Source organism: Anas platyrhynchos, chromosome 16 (assembly GCF_047663525.1).
Source record: "Anas platyrhynchos isolate ZD024472 breed Pekin duck chromosome 16, IASCAAS_PekinDuck_T2T, whole genome shotgun sequence".
Classification (NCBI taxonomy): domain Eukaryota; kingdom Metazoa; phylum Chordata; class Aves; order Anseriformes; family Anatidae; genus Anas; species Anas platyrhynchos.
In genome coordinates, this window is record NC_092602.1 from 12,933,187 (window position 1) to 12,945,362 (window position 12,176).

Below are 12,176 nucleotides of genomic sequence, written 5' to 3' on the forward strand. Positions count from 1 at the left end.
CTAATTGTTATTGACCAAAAATTGAAAAGAAACATAACTTATTAGTGTTCCTAATAGTTTAAATATTGTTCTTTCATTCCAAGAGAAAAGCACTAGCAAGTGGCATATCAGCTCCCATTTGGACCATTCTGTTACTTTGGGTTTGAATTTGATCATCAATTGAAGGAAACCCCAATCATACCAGTAAGTATCTAAGGTGCAATTAGCTACCTTGTTTCTCATACTGTTCTCCTCAACATCCCTTATCACCATTAAAAGGAAATGGAAAGCCCATTTGGTCCCTGGTCATCTGAAAAAGTAAAGCTTCTCAATCAGAGACTGTGTATGAAGATGTTTTTGTCTTACATCTGATAGGAAATCAACTTCTCATCTGCCTAAAATATGATAAAAAAAAAAAAAAAGCTGTGTCCCAGTAGTGCAATTGAGCTATCATCTAGATACATTCACTGCACAGCATATCCTTTCCTTTGTCTATTATAATTTTAGAGTAGTATCTATTACTCTAAACACTGTTCAAGATTTTCTTCCTTAGCATCAACCCATTTAAACTGGACACACAGCAACCACTTTTGGAAGATGTAAATGAAAGTAGCTAAAGGTCACAAAAATTCAGCTCTAGCTGAAAGAGCAACTGGGGATTTTTAATTATATCTTCTCTTTAGTGATTGCCTTTTTGCACTCATTTAAAGAAATATTTCAATTAAAAATTGATAGCCTCACTGTACTGCAAGGAATGCATAACAAACAAGCCTACAATTATACTGTTCAGAAGAAAAGATCTGGACAGTGTTGACTAGTATGTGTCATAAAAGTTAGTAAGCATCTTCCTCAACATCATGAAAGCTGTTAAATTAAAAGAATGCTGGATTTCTGGTATGACAACAAAAACATACACTCTGTAGCTAACTAGATAGAAGCATGTTAGGACATTGAGGCTTTGTTATTGACTTCAAAAGGTCAGCAACTCAAATGGAGGCTCACAGTCCCTTCTGAATGAACAGAAAATTATGTTTCCTGTCCAGAAACTGTCCACTACCAACATCAAGGCAAACAAGCATTCGTAGATCATTCTGTGCCTGAAGGAGATGAAAAATCTCTCTCAGCCTCAGGTAGCTAGACAGTTGTTATTTTAAGAAGCAGAAAGTTTAAAGGAAAAGAAAATGAACTTCTAACAGAAGTCAACCGCAAACAATTAAGGACTCCACAAAAACTCTGTAGCTAATGAAAGATGTTTCGTTCTTTATTATTGTGTAATACTTTTATCACAGAAACATGGTATTTACAAATATACACATATAGACTGCTGATCATAAAATGTTACTGAAGAATTAGTCAAAAAATCAATTTACAAAAACCAAAAACTTTCCAAAGATATTCTGGCTGAAAAAATTCAATGAAATTTCAAGGAGACAGTTCTGTACAGAAAGATAGGTTTTAGCTCCTCAAGTTCTGGTAATATTAGACAAGAAAGGTGTGAACCAAGTGAGCTAAGCTCAGCTGTACATTTGAGATGAGGCAGTTTTTATATTGTTATTTTTCACATAATTTCTTGATGGTCAGTTCAACATGTCTCAGGAGGCACTAGTTTGTATGTTTTTGGAAGCTGCAAGCATTGCTCTCACTTTGGCCATAAGATCCTGTAGAAGATAAGAGAAAAATTATTAGACTTGCCTAAGCCTTGAACAGAGCTAAAGCATGTGATTGAAAAAAACCTGCATGGAAGGGCTGGTTTATGCTCCAGTCACATAAAATACTTAGATTCAAGACCATCAGATATTTAGCCTTGGGACTGTGATACCAGGCAGTAGCTTTTAAAAAAGAAATGGAATTATTTTGACAGAGGATGGGTATCTTAAAACCACATTAAGGAGAGTGTATACATTTAATTACTGTACGCTGTATCAATGTACATACTTGATATGGCTATTTGTAAATAGTTATGCTATGAATCACAACAGACTTGAACATATCAACAAAATCATAACGAAAATTCACAGACAAAAACAGCAACAAGGGTAAGACTAAGTTGTGGATGTTGCTCAATGCAAAGCAAACACTTACTTTAGTTTGCAAGAGGACGTATTTTTCCTCTACTGTCGATAGTAGAGGAAAACAGCTGTCAACAGCTGTTCCTCTGTCCTTTCTTCCCTGAAACTTGTCAAGAGCACAACATAGTAAGATGGGCTCTCAGTAATACCTCCTGTTCTAATGTTCTAGCATAACATTGACTTTCATATCTTAACAGTGGATATACTGCATCACAGTGAACTTAGCTACTTTCAAGTTTAGTCAACCCTCTAAAGATCAAACTACTAGGGAAGCAAAAAAATTGTTTTTCTCACAAGCAAACAAATTAAGAATGACAATGAACATGTCTATCATATGCGAAGCTCAGAATTGTACAAGGTATTAAATGGAGATTACGATATGATGGACGCACTCCATTAGGCTGCTAATTTGAATTTGTTTATTTGTACCTGAGTGATTTTACTCTGCACTGAAGACACGATTGCTGAAGAGATTTGGCCATCTTTTTCCTGAGACACTCCCCTAAAAAAGTAAAAATCAGTGTTAAAAGTTTATAGCTTAAGTTTTCAAAATGAATTTCACTCACCATCAGAGTTTTGGGCCTTATTTTTCAATTCTCTCATACACTAACAAACAGTTCTCTTATTCAAACAGAAGTCAGGGCAAGTCACGGTCAGAAGACTTACTCCTGCATAACTGACAAAAATAAATCTCAACAGCAGGCTGGGGATTTTCAACAGGACTGCATAGTATTCTGTGGAAATAAATTAACTGTGAATCTCACAAAGATATTGAAATTCAAACCACCCTGTTAAAATTCTACGTCAGAGTTATCCTGTTTAGTGAAAGTTATCATTTTCTAACTTAGAATCACACTGCAGAATTTTACATGTAAGTTTTATTGTAGGAGTATGTCAAGGTATACTTGAACAAGGAGCAGAACCTTCAGTTTTCTACACTCACAGGATCACACTTAATCTCATACATAACATGAAAATTTCTTTGACAAATTAAATTTGTACAGTGCTTTCCTGTCTTAAATGTAAATGTCGCAAAGGTAGTGTTAACGTATTTTCCAGGTTTTGAAATCCAATCCTAAAATTTCACTGGATTACATAAAAACTCCATCAGGCAGTGGAGATCCAATCATTAGACTGATGTACAAAGTGCCATCCTCTCAGCATCTTCTACTTTTAATATATGTACATACAGAGCTCCTCACCATACCAATTAGGTCAAAAGACACATTCACAGTGAAGAAACATCAGCACTGCAATATTACACTACTGAGAAAGTGTTTTACCTGGAGCGTTCCTGGCTGGATTCCCTGCTCTCCACAGGAGAGACACTAGCTGAATGCACAGAATTTTTGTGTGTGGATGGTTTGCCTGGCGACACGGCTGGTGAAGGAGACCTAGCTTTGGACTTGGTACGTGATCTAGATCGCCTCTTCTTCTTCTTTTCATGGGGACTTCTGTGAGAAGAAATATTTTATTGAAGGATAGTTACAGTAGTATTAGACTAGCTCAGTGAAAGGTACTTTTCACATTTCTAAAAGATTACATAGCACTTTTCCACAGGATACTTTTCCACGTGCTCTGAGTAAACGTTCAAGTCTTACCCCAATACTGCATTTCTTACCCAATACTGCACTTCTCTGGTTGTACAAAACACCATCTCAGAAGCTCCTTTTAATAAATTACAATAAGAAAACTACTAGTATCTGAGGCTTTCACTTGGAATACTATCTCTCAGGTACAGCGGAATTAGGCAGCAGCTGTATGTGATAAAGGATGACAGTGAAAAGTCTTTAATTGAAGATCTGTAGAATAGCCTCACCAGAGGGAAGTTTGTTCTCTAACAACATCCTACATCTAACATATAATAAGAAATAGAATAATTTATATATCCCTATATTTTTTTTTTAGCCCATAAAGGAGCAAACCATGTAACTATAACTTTGAAAAAAAATCTACAAGGCAAATCCACAGTTTGCTTGCTTGCTTTTTAAAAACACAATTACTACAGCATTCCACTTCATAACTCAACATACTGCAGGCTCAAAACCCTAAACAAGCTACTGTATACTATGCAAGCAAATCTTCACGTAACAAGATGTTTGAAGTGCTAACTATTCCCGACTTGGAAATTTTATATACAAACATTCGCTTCTAAGAGAATGGAACAAATGACTAAGGGTACCTGATGTATTTACTATAGACAGAAGGGGGAAAACAGAGGTTGCCTTATATGAAATGTTAGCTCAAAGAGAATTCAACTACTAATATACTACAGATGAAACTATCAAAGCATTTACACTTGTTTATGGATTTATGTCTAAGATTTACTAAGATCTAATATCAATACTGATATTTATCGATATCAGTATATCAGTATAATATCAGTATAATTGATATTACTGAATCAGAATTACTAATTTAGCTTTTAGGCAATACCTCACTGCAGGCACATCTCTCTAGCTTTCTCTGCAGGGGGTGCTGGCACACCTTCCATTTTTAGAAGCTCACAAGGTTAAAAAGGTCGGTTCAAAAAAGAATTAGAAATGCTCTGCCAGAAGTCTAAACAGAAAAGTAAGTTTCTGAGGCTTCTAGAACACCTTAAAGCATTGTAAATCTTAGATTCATCTTTTAAATGCTACAATGTTGATGCCTTTATTTTCATTTTCTTGTGAAATTTTCTACTTTAAAGGCAAATATGCTATAATAAATACACACGTAAATATTCTATAATTACAACGCTTAGAATTTATCATGAGTATCTGATTTTTTTTTTATATAGAAGTCAGCATTCAAGACTTAAATTACAAAATGCACCTTACTCTTTTCTTGCATAGTCATTAAATGGCAGGGGAAAAAACAAACAAACAAACAAAAACCAACACAAAAACACAGCTCTATTGGTCTCTAATATTCCCAAAATTTTAAAAATAAAAATCCTCTACAAAATTGGTTATTCCTTGACTAGCTGTATATGTACTGTAATTGCTCAATTTCTTAAAACATAACATAATCAGGCAGTGAATATGTTTCATATTTAACTCTTCAAAATCTCAGCAAACGCTCATGGTGCTAGAATATTTTAGAGTAGGTTTTTTCAGTGTTTTTAATCTCAGATTATAATGAACAAACACCATAAATGCTGAATGAAATTTTTTATCAATTTTCTAGCTTTAGAAGGGTCCACATGCTAAAACAAGGCTTGTTTTTACAGTATTTTTTTCTAGGCACTATAGCTAGCATAAAGACCCATGAATATTCTCCATGGAAAGCAATTCACTGCAGATGAATTAGATTAAAATGATTAAAATGATTACAGATTAAAATGATTTATATTATACTTATTCAAGTGACTATCATGACATCCAAGGTACAGGATAAGCAGAAAAAACAATTGTTACATTTATTCTGAAATAAACATCATTTTGTTCATCAGTAAGCCCCTAAATTCAGAGAGAAGACAAAGCATAGCTTCCTAGTTCTTACATATTTTCTTTTGGAAATGTACCTACAAATTTACAAGCAATGCTAGCATCACCACAGATACCAGATTAATGCCCTAAGCAGTTTAAAACACCGCAGTATTTATTATGTCTAGGGTCCTTTTCAGTCCTCTGGCGATACAGGATTCCAAAGCCTGCCTATTCTTTGTTTAGCTGTGGTTAACAAAAAGCACTCAGCTGACGGCTGCCATGTAAGATTCAAATCTGTATTTGACTGTCAGGCAAAATATACATTACTTCCTCACAGAAAGCCCAAGTGAACTAATTGGCTTTTAAAAGATCATGAACCCAACCCTTGCTTCCATTACACCCACTGTGAAGAACCTATTCCATAAATGAAGATCAGGAAAAACGGCATCTATCTACATTTTTACTTGACGTTTAACATGTCAGTCCTAGCTAGGCCTTCTGCAGTCAGAACTGCAGGATGTCCTCAACTATGTTTACCTACAGTATTCTTTCTTCAGTCTACTTTTTTTCTTTTACTGCCATATATTGCTGTGTAGCGTTCTGTTTTCTTGTCTGAGGCCTAACAAAGGTTTACAAGCTCCACCTATATAAACAATACCGTTTAAAGAGAAGTCTCATTTATTTCAAAACTCCCATCATAATTTAGCACTTTGAATAGCGTAATTTTCAACATGATTTATAGCTTAAAATGTCAAATGGTCAAGCAGCAGGCACACCAACGCTGCATGAAAGAACATCACAGGGCTGTGAAACAATTCTTGCAAGTATTTATAGGAAGAAAAATATTCTAAGCTTTTATACATTGGATCTTTTCTGCTTAGCCAATTTGCATGCTGAATTCCAGAGAAACCTCTATTTTTATCCAACTTTGAGTATGAAAAACTGAATCAGCTGAAGTATACTGATGAAGTTCTCGTTTATACATACCACACATCCATTAGTTAGAAGCTGTTAAGAGATGGAAAGTTATCCTAAGAAACAATGCCAATATTTTAAAAATCATGAAGGTGAAAGTGACCTCCTTGTTTCCTACTCTACAGAAGATATGGAAAAACAGGTTAAAGACGATCTTCACTAATGCAGAGAAAGAGTCTGTATGTTCAGTTTAGTAACTCTTAAGGCGTTGCATTTTGTGTACACTTCAGCTGTACACGACAAAATTAGCATGAAAATTTTTGCTTCCTCCCATGTTAAAATTAGAGACATAACATTTCAAGCCTTTTGGGCACACATTTTGCAGATTTTTTTATTCTGCACCGGTGAGATGAAATAATGGTTGTTATGCCATCTTGATGATAGGAGGTTCAGGTAGACTATATGCAAGGTGGTCTCAAAAAAAGCACCACTGATTTTGGATTTCACATTCCACTCAGGTAGTAAAATAACTGTTGAATATAAAGCAGACTTTTTGTTAAACTGGATTTTCCCTTTATTTGTGCAAATATGGTGAGTGGTCAAGCAACTTTCAGATACTGGTATGAATAACTTAATACCAGTACATGTCGTCTATGGAGGCCATATCAATTGGACAAGTAGAGCATGAAAAACCAACCAAAGACTTCGGAGTCCAAATAAAATCTGAACTTTAAAAGCTATGAGACCATACTGTATTAACATTCACTGATTTGGTTCAGCATTTAGTGTTCAAACATATACAAGAATGTGCAAAGGACCATCATCAGTGCTTCTAGTTTTTCTTTTCCTCCATAGATGTATTTGTCTAATGAAATAAAGCCCGTGATGAAAAGAAACCCAAAGCTTTACGTTTTATCCAGGGAGCATACAACACTTCAGGCAACATTTTAAGTCTTCTGATACCAGAAGATTACCTTCTCTTAAACTGGGTATACTTACTTGGATCGTGCACGTTTCCTACTGTTTCCGGGACTATTACTGATGCGATAAGCTGTTGGAACACTCCTTTCCTCTCTCCGTCTTTCTGGTGTGTGAGCCCTTCTCCTAGGTGACCTTGATCGTGACCTAAGCAGGAAAAAACACCCAAAAATTTGCTTTTTGTTACTTATAATATTTGTATAATTATTTTTGTTTCAGTGGAATTGTGCTTTCACCAAACACAAATGTAACACCATTCATTTCTACTTTATATCATTATGAGGTATTTAGTCTCCAAGACTTGTCAGTTGCTTATGAATTTCTTACCCATCCAACACATTTAGGGTGTAGTTATCCATTGCTTTTCACTCCCAATAGTGGGGGGGAAAAAAAAGCAATTTTTTTTCAGTATTGTGTGCTGACATCAATGTCTGTATTAGCAGGCATGAATGTTCCACTTCAGTGCAGTCACCTTTTGTGGCAACAGAGCTTACTAACGATGGTACACAGAAGTCCAATTTGGCTTGAAGCCTGGAATTGTCAGGCCTGACCTTGTCTTCTCAAATTAATGGAATGTTTTTACAACTGCTGCATCACAGAGATAAATGCAAGTTTTTGTTTTCAGTTCATCTCCAACTTTGACAAGTCCAGGAAAATTTGTCCCTGATGCTGCAGAATAATCCTAACACAGCTAATATTTTCACCTGTGCAAGTGACCAACAACCCACAACCAGCATTGTTTGGCACTAGCACTTTCACTTGAAATATTTTTCCTAGAGAGAGAAAGAGAAAGACCAAGATGAAAAAAAAAAGCATACCCAGTTAAGATCAGAAATCACCTTAACAGCCTAACTCTTTTTCTGTGTGATTTGCAATTAAGTAGATGTGCAAATAAAACCTGAGTATTTTTTAATAACCAAATAATTTGAATGAGCAAAGTATTGAATGGAAGGGAGACGCCGAGGAGATTGAGAAGGGGACAAGACAGGGACCCGGCTTGAAAAAAAGAAAGAAAAATACCTTAGCCCCAAATCTACCCCAAATTCATGGTAGCAACAGTTAATTTTATTCCCACTAAAGTATATAGTTCTAATCATTTGATTTTTGTTTATATTCAAGCCTTTCTTATTTATTTGCTATAGGTATTGTCACTCCAGGTATACCAAACATTTATTTTCTTTCGTTCTTTTGCAGTGACTAAAAGAGAAGCCATTTGTGAAATCACTGATCTTCTGCAGACTTGCACAATATATTTAGTATATACACACACACTCCTGAGCCATTTCTCTTATACCTACAACAGAACCGATCAACTGAAAATGGAAAACAAATAATCACAATGGCAGTTAAGGGTTGCAAATTAACTGCTTTGTCACTTAGAAATCTGATCTTTACCAGGCCTTTCAGAAGGATTGAAAAAGGAAAAAAAAACAACAGATCATAAAATTTGGGGTCAGTCAGACACCTTGACATTTTACCAGGATTTCCCTCAAAAGAGCGCCAGCAGTCAAATCTTTTCGTTGTCGAAGCTGCCTGATAACTTTCCCGCTCTGTTGCTGCTGCCATTGATGAGTTGCTCAGACTCGGTCCCATGCTCAGTGTCCCTGTGGATGCTGTGAGTCTGTGATACGGAGGCACACACTTCACATTCAGAATAAAATGTGCTAGTTTTGGTATTAACTAGAATCCTGAAAAGGCTCAGTCCCTTAACCAAAAGCTGAACCTTAGTGAAACATGCCTATATGGACCAGCCTAAAAAAAGTCCAAACAATCAGAAAGAAAAAAGCATTAGCTTCATTTTTATGAACCAGATATGATGTTTTTTTGGTTCTACAACATTCTTCCAACCACCAAACGTTAAGAACTTGGCCATTAGTTTAAAACAATTACAAACAGCTTAACAGTTTTACTGTGATACAACAATTATTACTTTCATTACACTATTATTTTAAGACACTCTATTCCATTAAAGTCAACAGAACTTGTGATTAGAAGGGTCCCAAAAGTTCAAAGGATTACAAAGCTTGGCATGTCTCATTACAATACAGGAATTAAAAGTAAGTGAAAAGACACTGCCTCAGCAATAAGAAAATTGATTTGGAACAAACAAAGAGCGGTTACTTCCAAATCTCTCAAATTTCTGCAGTTGAGGCAAAAAGTCAGTTTCTCTCTCACACAAGCATTCTGAAGCGTTCTCAAACTTATCAAGAAGTGACCCACTAATGAAGCATGCCACTACTACCTATTGTTTGTTACTCATTAACTGGGTAATTCAGTATGTGGCTTAGCTCTATTCTGTTACTAGACAGTATAAAGGAAAAGGATCAATAACCAACAGAAGTTTAGACTTTCCACCTCTACTTTAGTTCAAAATGAACATCCAAATGTCATTGAATCATATCATTCAACACCTAACGAGTGCCTCTCCGTCCCCTCTCATACACACACACAAACCACGCTCACTCATGCAAAGACATCATTAGCTTAGATCATGTACAAAAAAGATCTGGTAGAAAACAGAGATGCAGATGAACACGGTCATTTCTTACACTTACTGTCCATCAGCTTCAAAATCAAACTTCCCAGCTGGAACAGCATACCTACAGCTCCAGGGACTGACAACTTACACTTCTTTAAAGAGCACCACTATTAGATGCAATTCACATCTAACTTTTTATGGTGCTTTGAAGCTGATTAAAAGAAAGACACCATGAATCACTTACTAGAGATGACCAAAAGATACTAAAGGCTGTTTGCCAAGACAGATTTAACAGATGTGCCTCACCTTTGACCTTAATTACTGATACCTTAATTACTGATGTGTAGTAAGTCATTATCTCTTTGGGACTAACACCTCCAAAGCAAGCCATGCTAAAATACCTCACAGTGTTTTTGTACATTGTTTAACGTTTCTGTGACTTTAATTTAACTTTAACCTGTCATGTCGGTCTAGAATTAAAGCCATTACTAGGCCAGGAGCTTTGTGGGACTAACTTTGACAGGCAAATTTTGGTTCAGAAAATAGCATTCATTTACACAGAGAAATTCCTCGTAGTGTAGCACATGGCTCCATAAAAGCACTGTATCTGGGTTCCTTGTAAAGCTGCTTTCTTGAAACTTGTTTCTGTTAAACAGGCTTGATTGTGCTACCCAGAATAATAAATACCCAAAATATGCTTTGAATTAATTTGCTGTTATTTGAACAGATTTTTTCAACATTAGTACTGCTGTACAAAACTGCACCTTACCAAGGCCTATTTTTAAATGAAGCAGTGTCTATGCCTCTAACAATGCAAAAACCAAATGATAAACAAGCGATATAAAACAGTATAGAAGTGTATCGCAATTATTATTTCCATGATTTCCAAAACTCATTTTGATTGAAAACCAAAGAAAAACCAAAGTTTGACAAGAATGCTGAACATCACTTGAACAAAGACAGCAAAGACAGTTACTGTAAAGTTATCTTTAACTTCACTTCCTACATCTCATTCTTTACTAACTTGTTAGAAACCAAAATCAGTATATAGTTTGTTGTAATCTTATTTTTTGAAACAACTCATATAATTAAACAGTAACTACTCAAAGCATTAAAGAGAAGCTCATCGAGTGTCCACATGGAAATCTCACAAAACCTAAAACTTTGACGACTGCTCCCAAATACAAGGCACATGGTGAGTGGTCATTATTACAACTTAGAGGTAGTTTGCTATTCATTATTATCCAAATGCAATATACATAATGAGAAATTGTGGAATATGCATCTCTCTTTTGGTTGTCACAGGTAATTTAAATATAACAGTTTAAATAGCTTCAAATCTAAAACACATTTTTTTTTTTTTTACTGTACAGACCCCTCAGGCCTGACAAACTACTCTCTAGGAAAGTTATGAATGTTTACTACAAGAAAGAACTCCTTTGTTATTCCAAATTTTTTGATTAATGTGATCCAGTAAGTACTACAGAAAGAAAATTCCAGCTTTTTTTTTTTTTTAATCCAGTCTGCTGCACCAGTAATTGCTCTATATTGAGTTCTGCAGGTTAGCATAGACATCTAGAGCTGGATGGAATACGGCACCCAAATCTCCAACGTACTACATTAGATTGAGACATTCAAATCAAGTGAAGTTACTCAAATTAGGAATGTTCCCATATAATTTAGCATCAATAACCAGACAATGAAGACTATCCTCTAGGCACCACCCAATTAATAAAAGATGAACACAGTAACCTCTGCAAATAGTTCACAGCTTTATCCCAGGTGGTTACGACTCTTTACGTAACTACTTATTCAGCAGTAAACTGTAACATCCAGTGTTTTAGGAATCTAGAAAAGTTACACATTTTGCATCAAGCACTAGGAAAACTAAAGATAAGAGATGTGAAAGGTGCCATGTTTTGAACAAGGCAAGGCAACAAATGGAAATTATATATTTAGTGTTGAAAATCAAGAAAAGTCATATCTCTTCTAGCTAGGCACCAACATTTGCTTCTTTTGGGGAAAGTACTAAGACAAGACATTATTTTTACCTTAACATTTGTTACCTTAACATTTGAGAGACAAAACACATCAGTATCTGAATGGGTTATTAATCAGCCTCCCATTCTTGATTACTTAATTGTTTTACAACCTTTCCAATTTCAGGGGCAAGAGCGTTGATTTTGTAAACACACTGAGTACTTTGAGGATTATCAAACACTTTCAGTAAAGCCTGCCTAACTATTGCCATTATTTCTTCTACAATGTGAGACCATAGGGATAATTTTTCAAGGACCTAATTAGAAATACAGAGCTAGAAAAGACTTCAAGAAATCAGACTATTCA

General features: G+C 35.4%; 1 protein-coding gene across 7 annotated transcripts in view; it reads right to left on the reverse strand.

The window, feature by feature from the left end:
* Window positions 1-1,219: 1,219 nt before the first annotated feature.
* SFSWAP (splicing factor SWAP) overlaps window positions 1,220-12,176 on the reverse strand; it is a 48,840-nt gene continuing 37,883 nt past the window's right edge. For 4 of the 7 annotated variants that reach the window (XM_005018082.6, XM_005018087.6, XM_005018086.6 and 1 more), the window contains 5 exons: window positions 8,817-8,972; window positions 7,373-7,498; window positions 3,332-3,502; window positions 2,478-2,550; window positions 1,220-1,637 (listed from right to left, as the gene is read on the reverse strand). In XM_005018082.6, the coding sequence (XP_005018139.2) occupies window positions 1,572-1,637; window positions 2,478-2,550; window positions 3,332-3,502; window positions 7,373-7,498; window positions 8,817-8,972 (592 nt within the window). In that variant the 3' untranslated portion in view covers window positions 1,220-1,571. The other 3 variants (XM_005018083.6, XM_005018084.6, XM_038187274.2) reach the window with 3 other exon arrangements.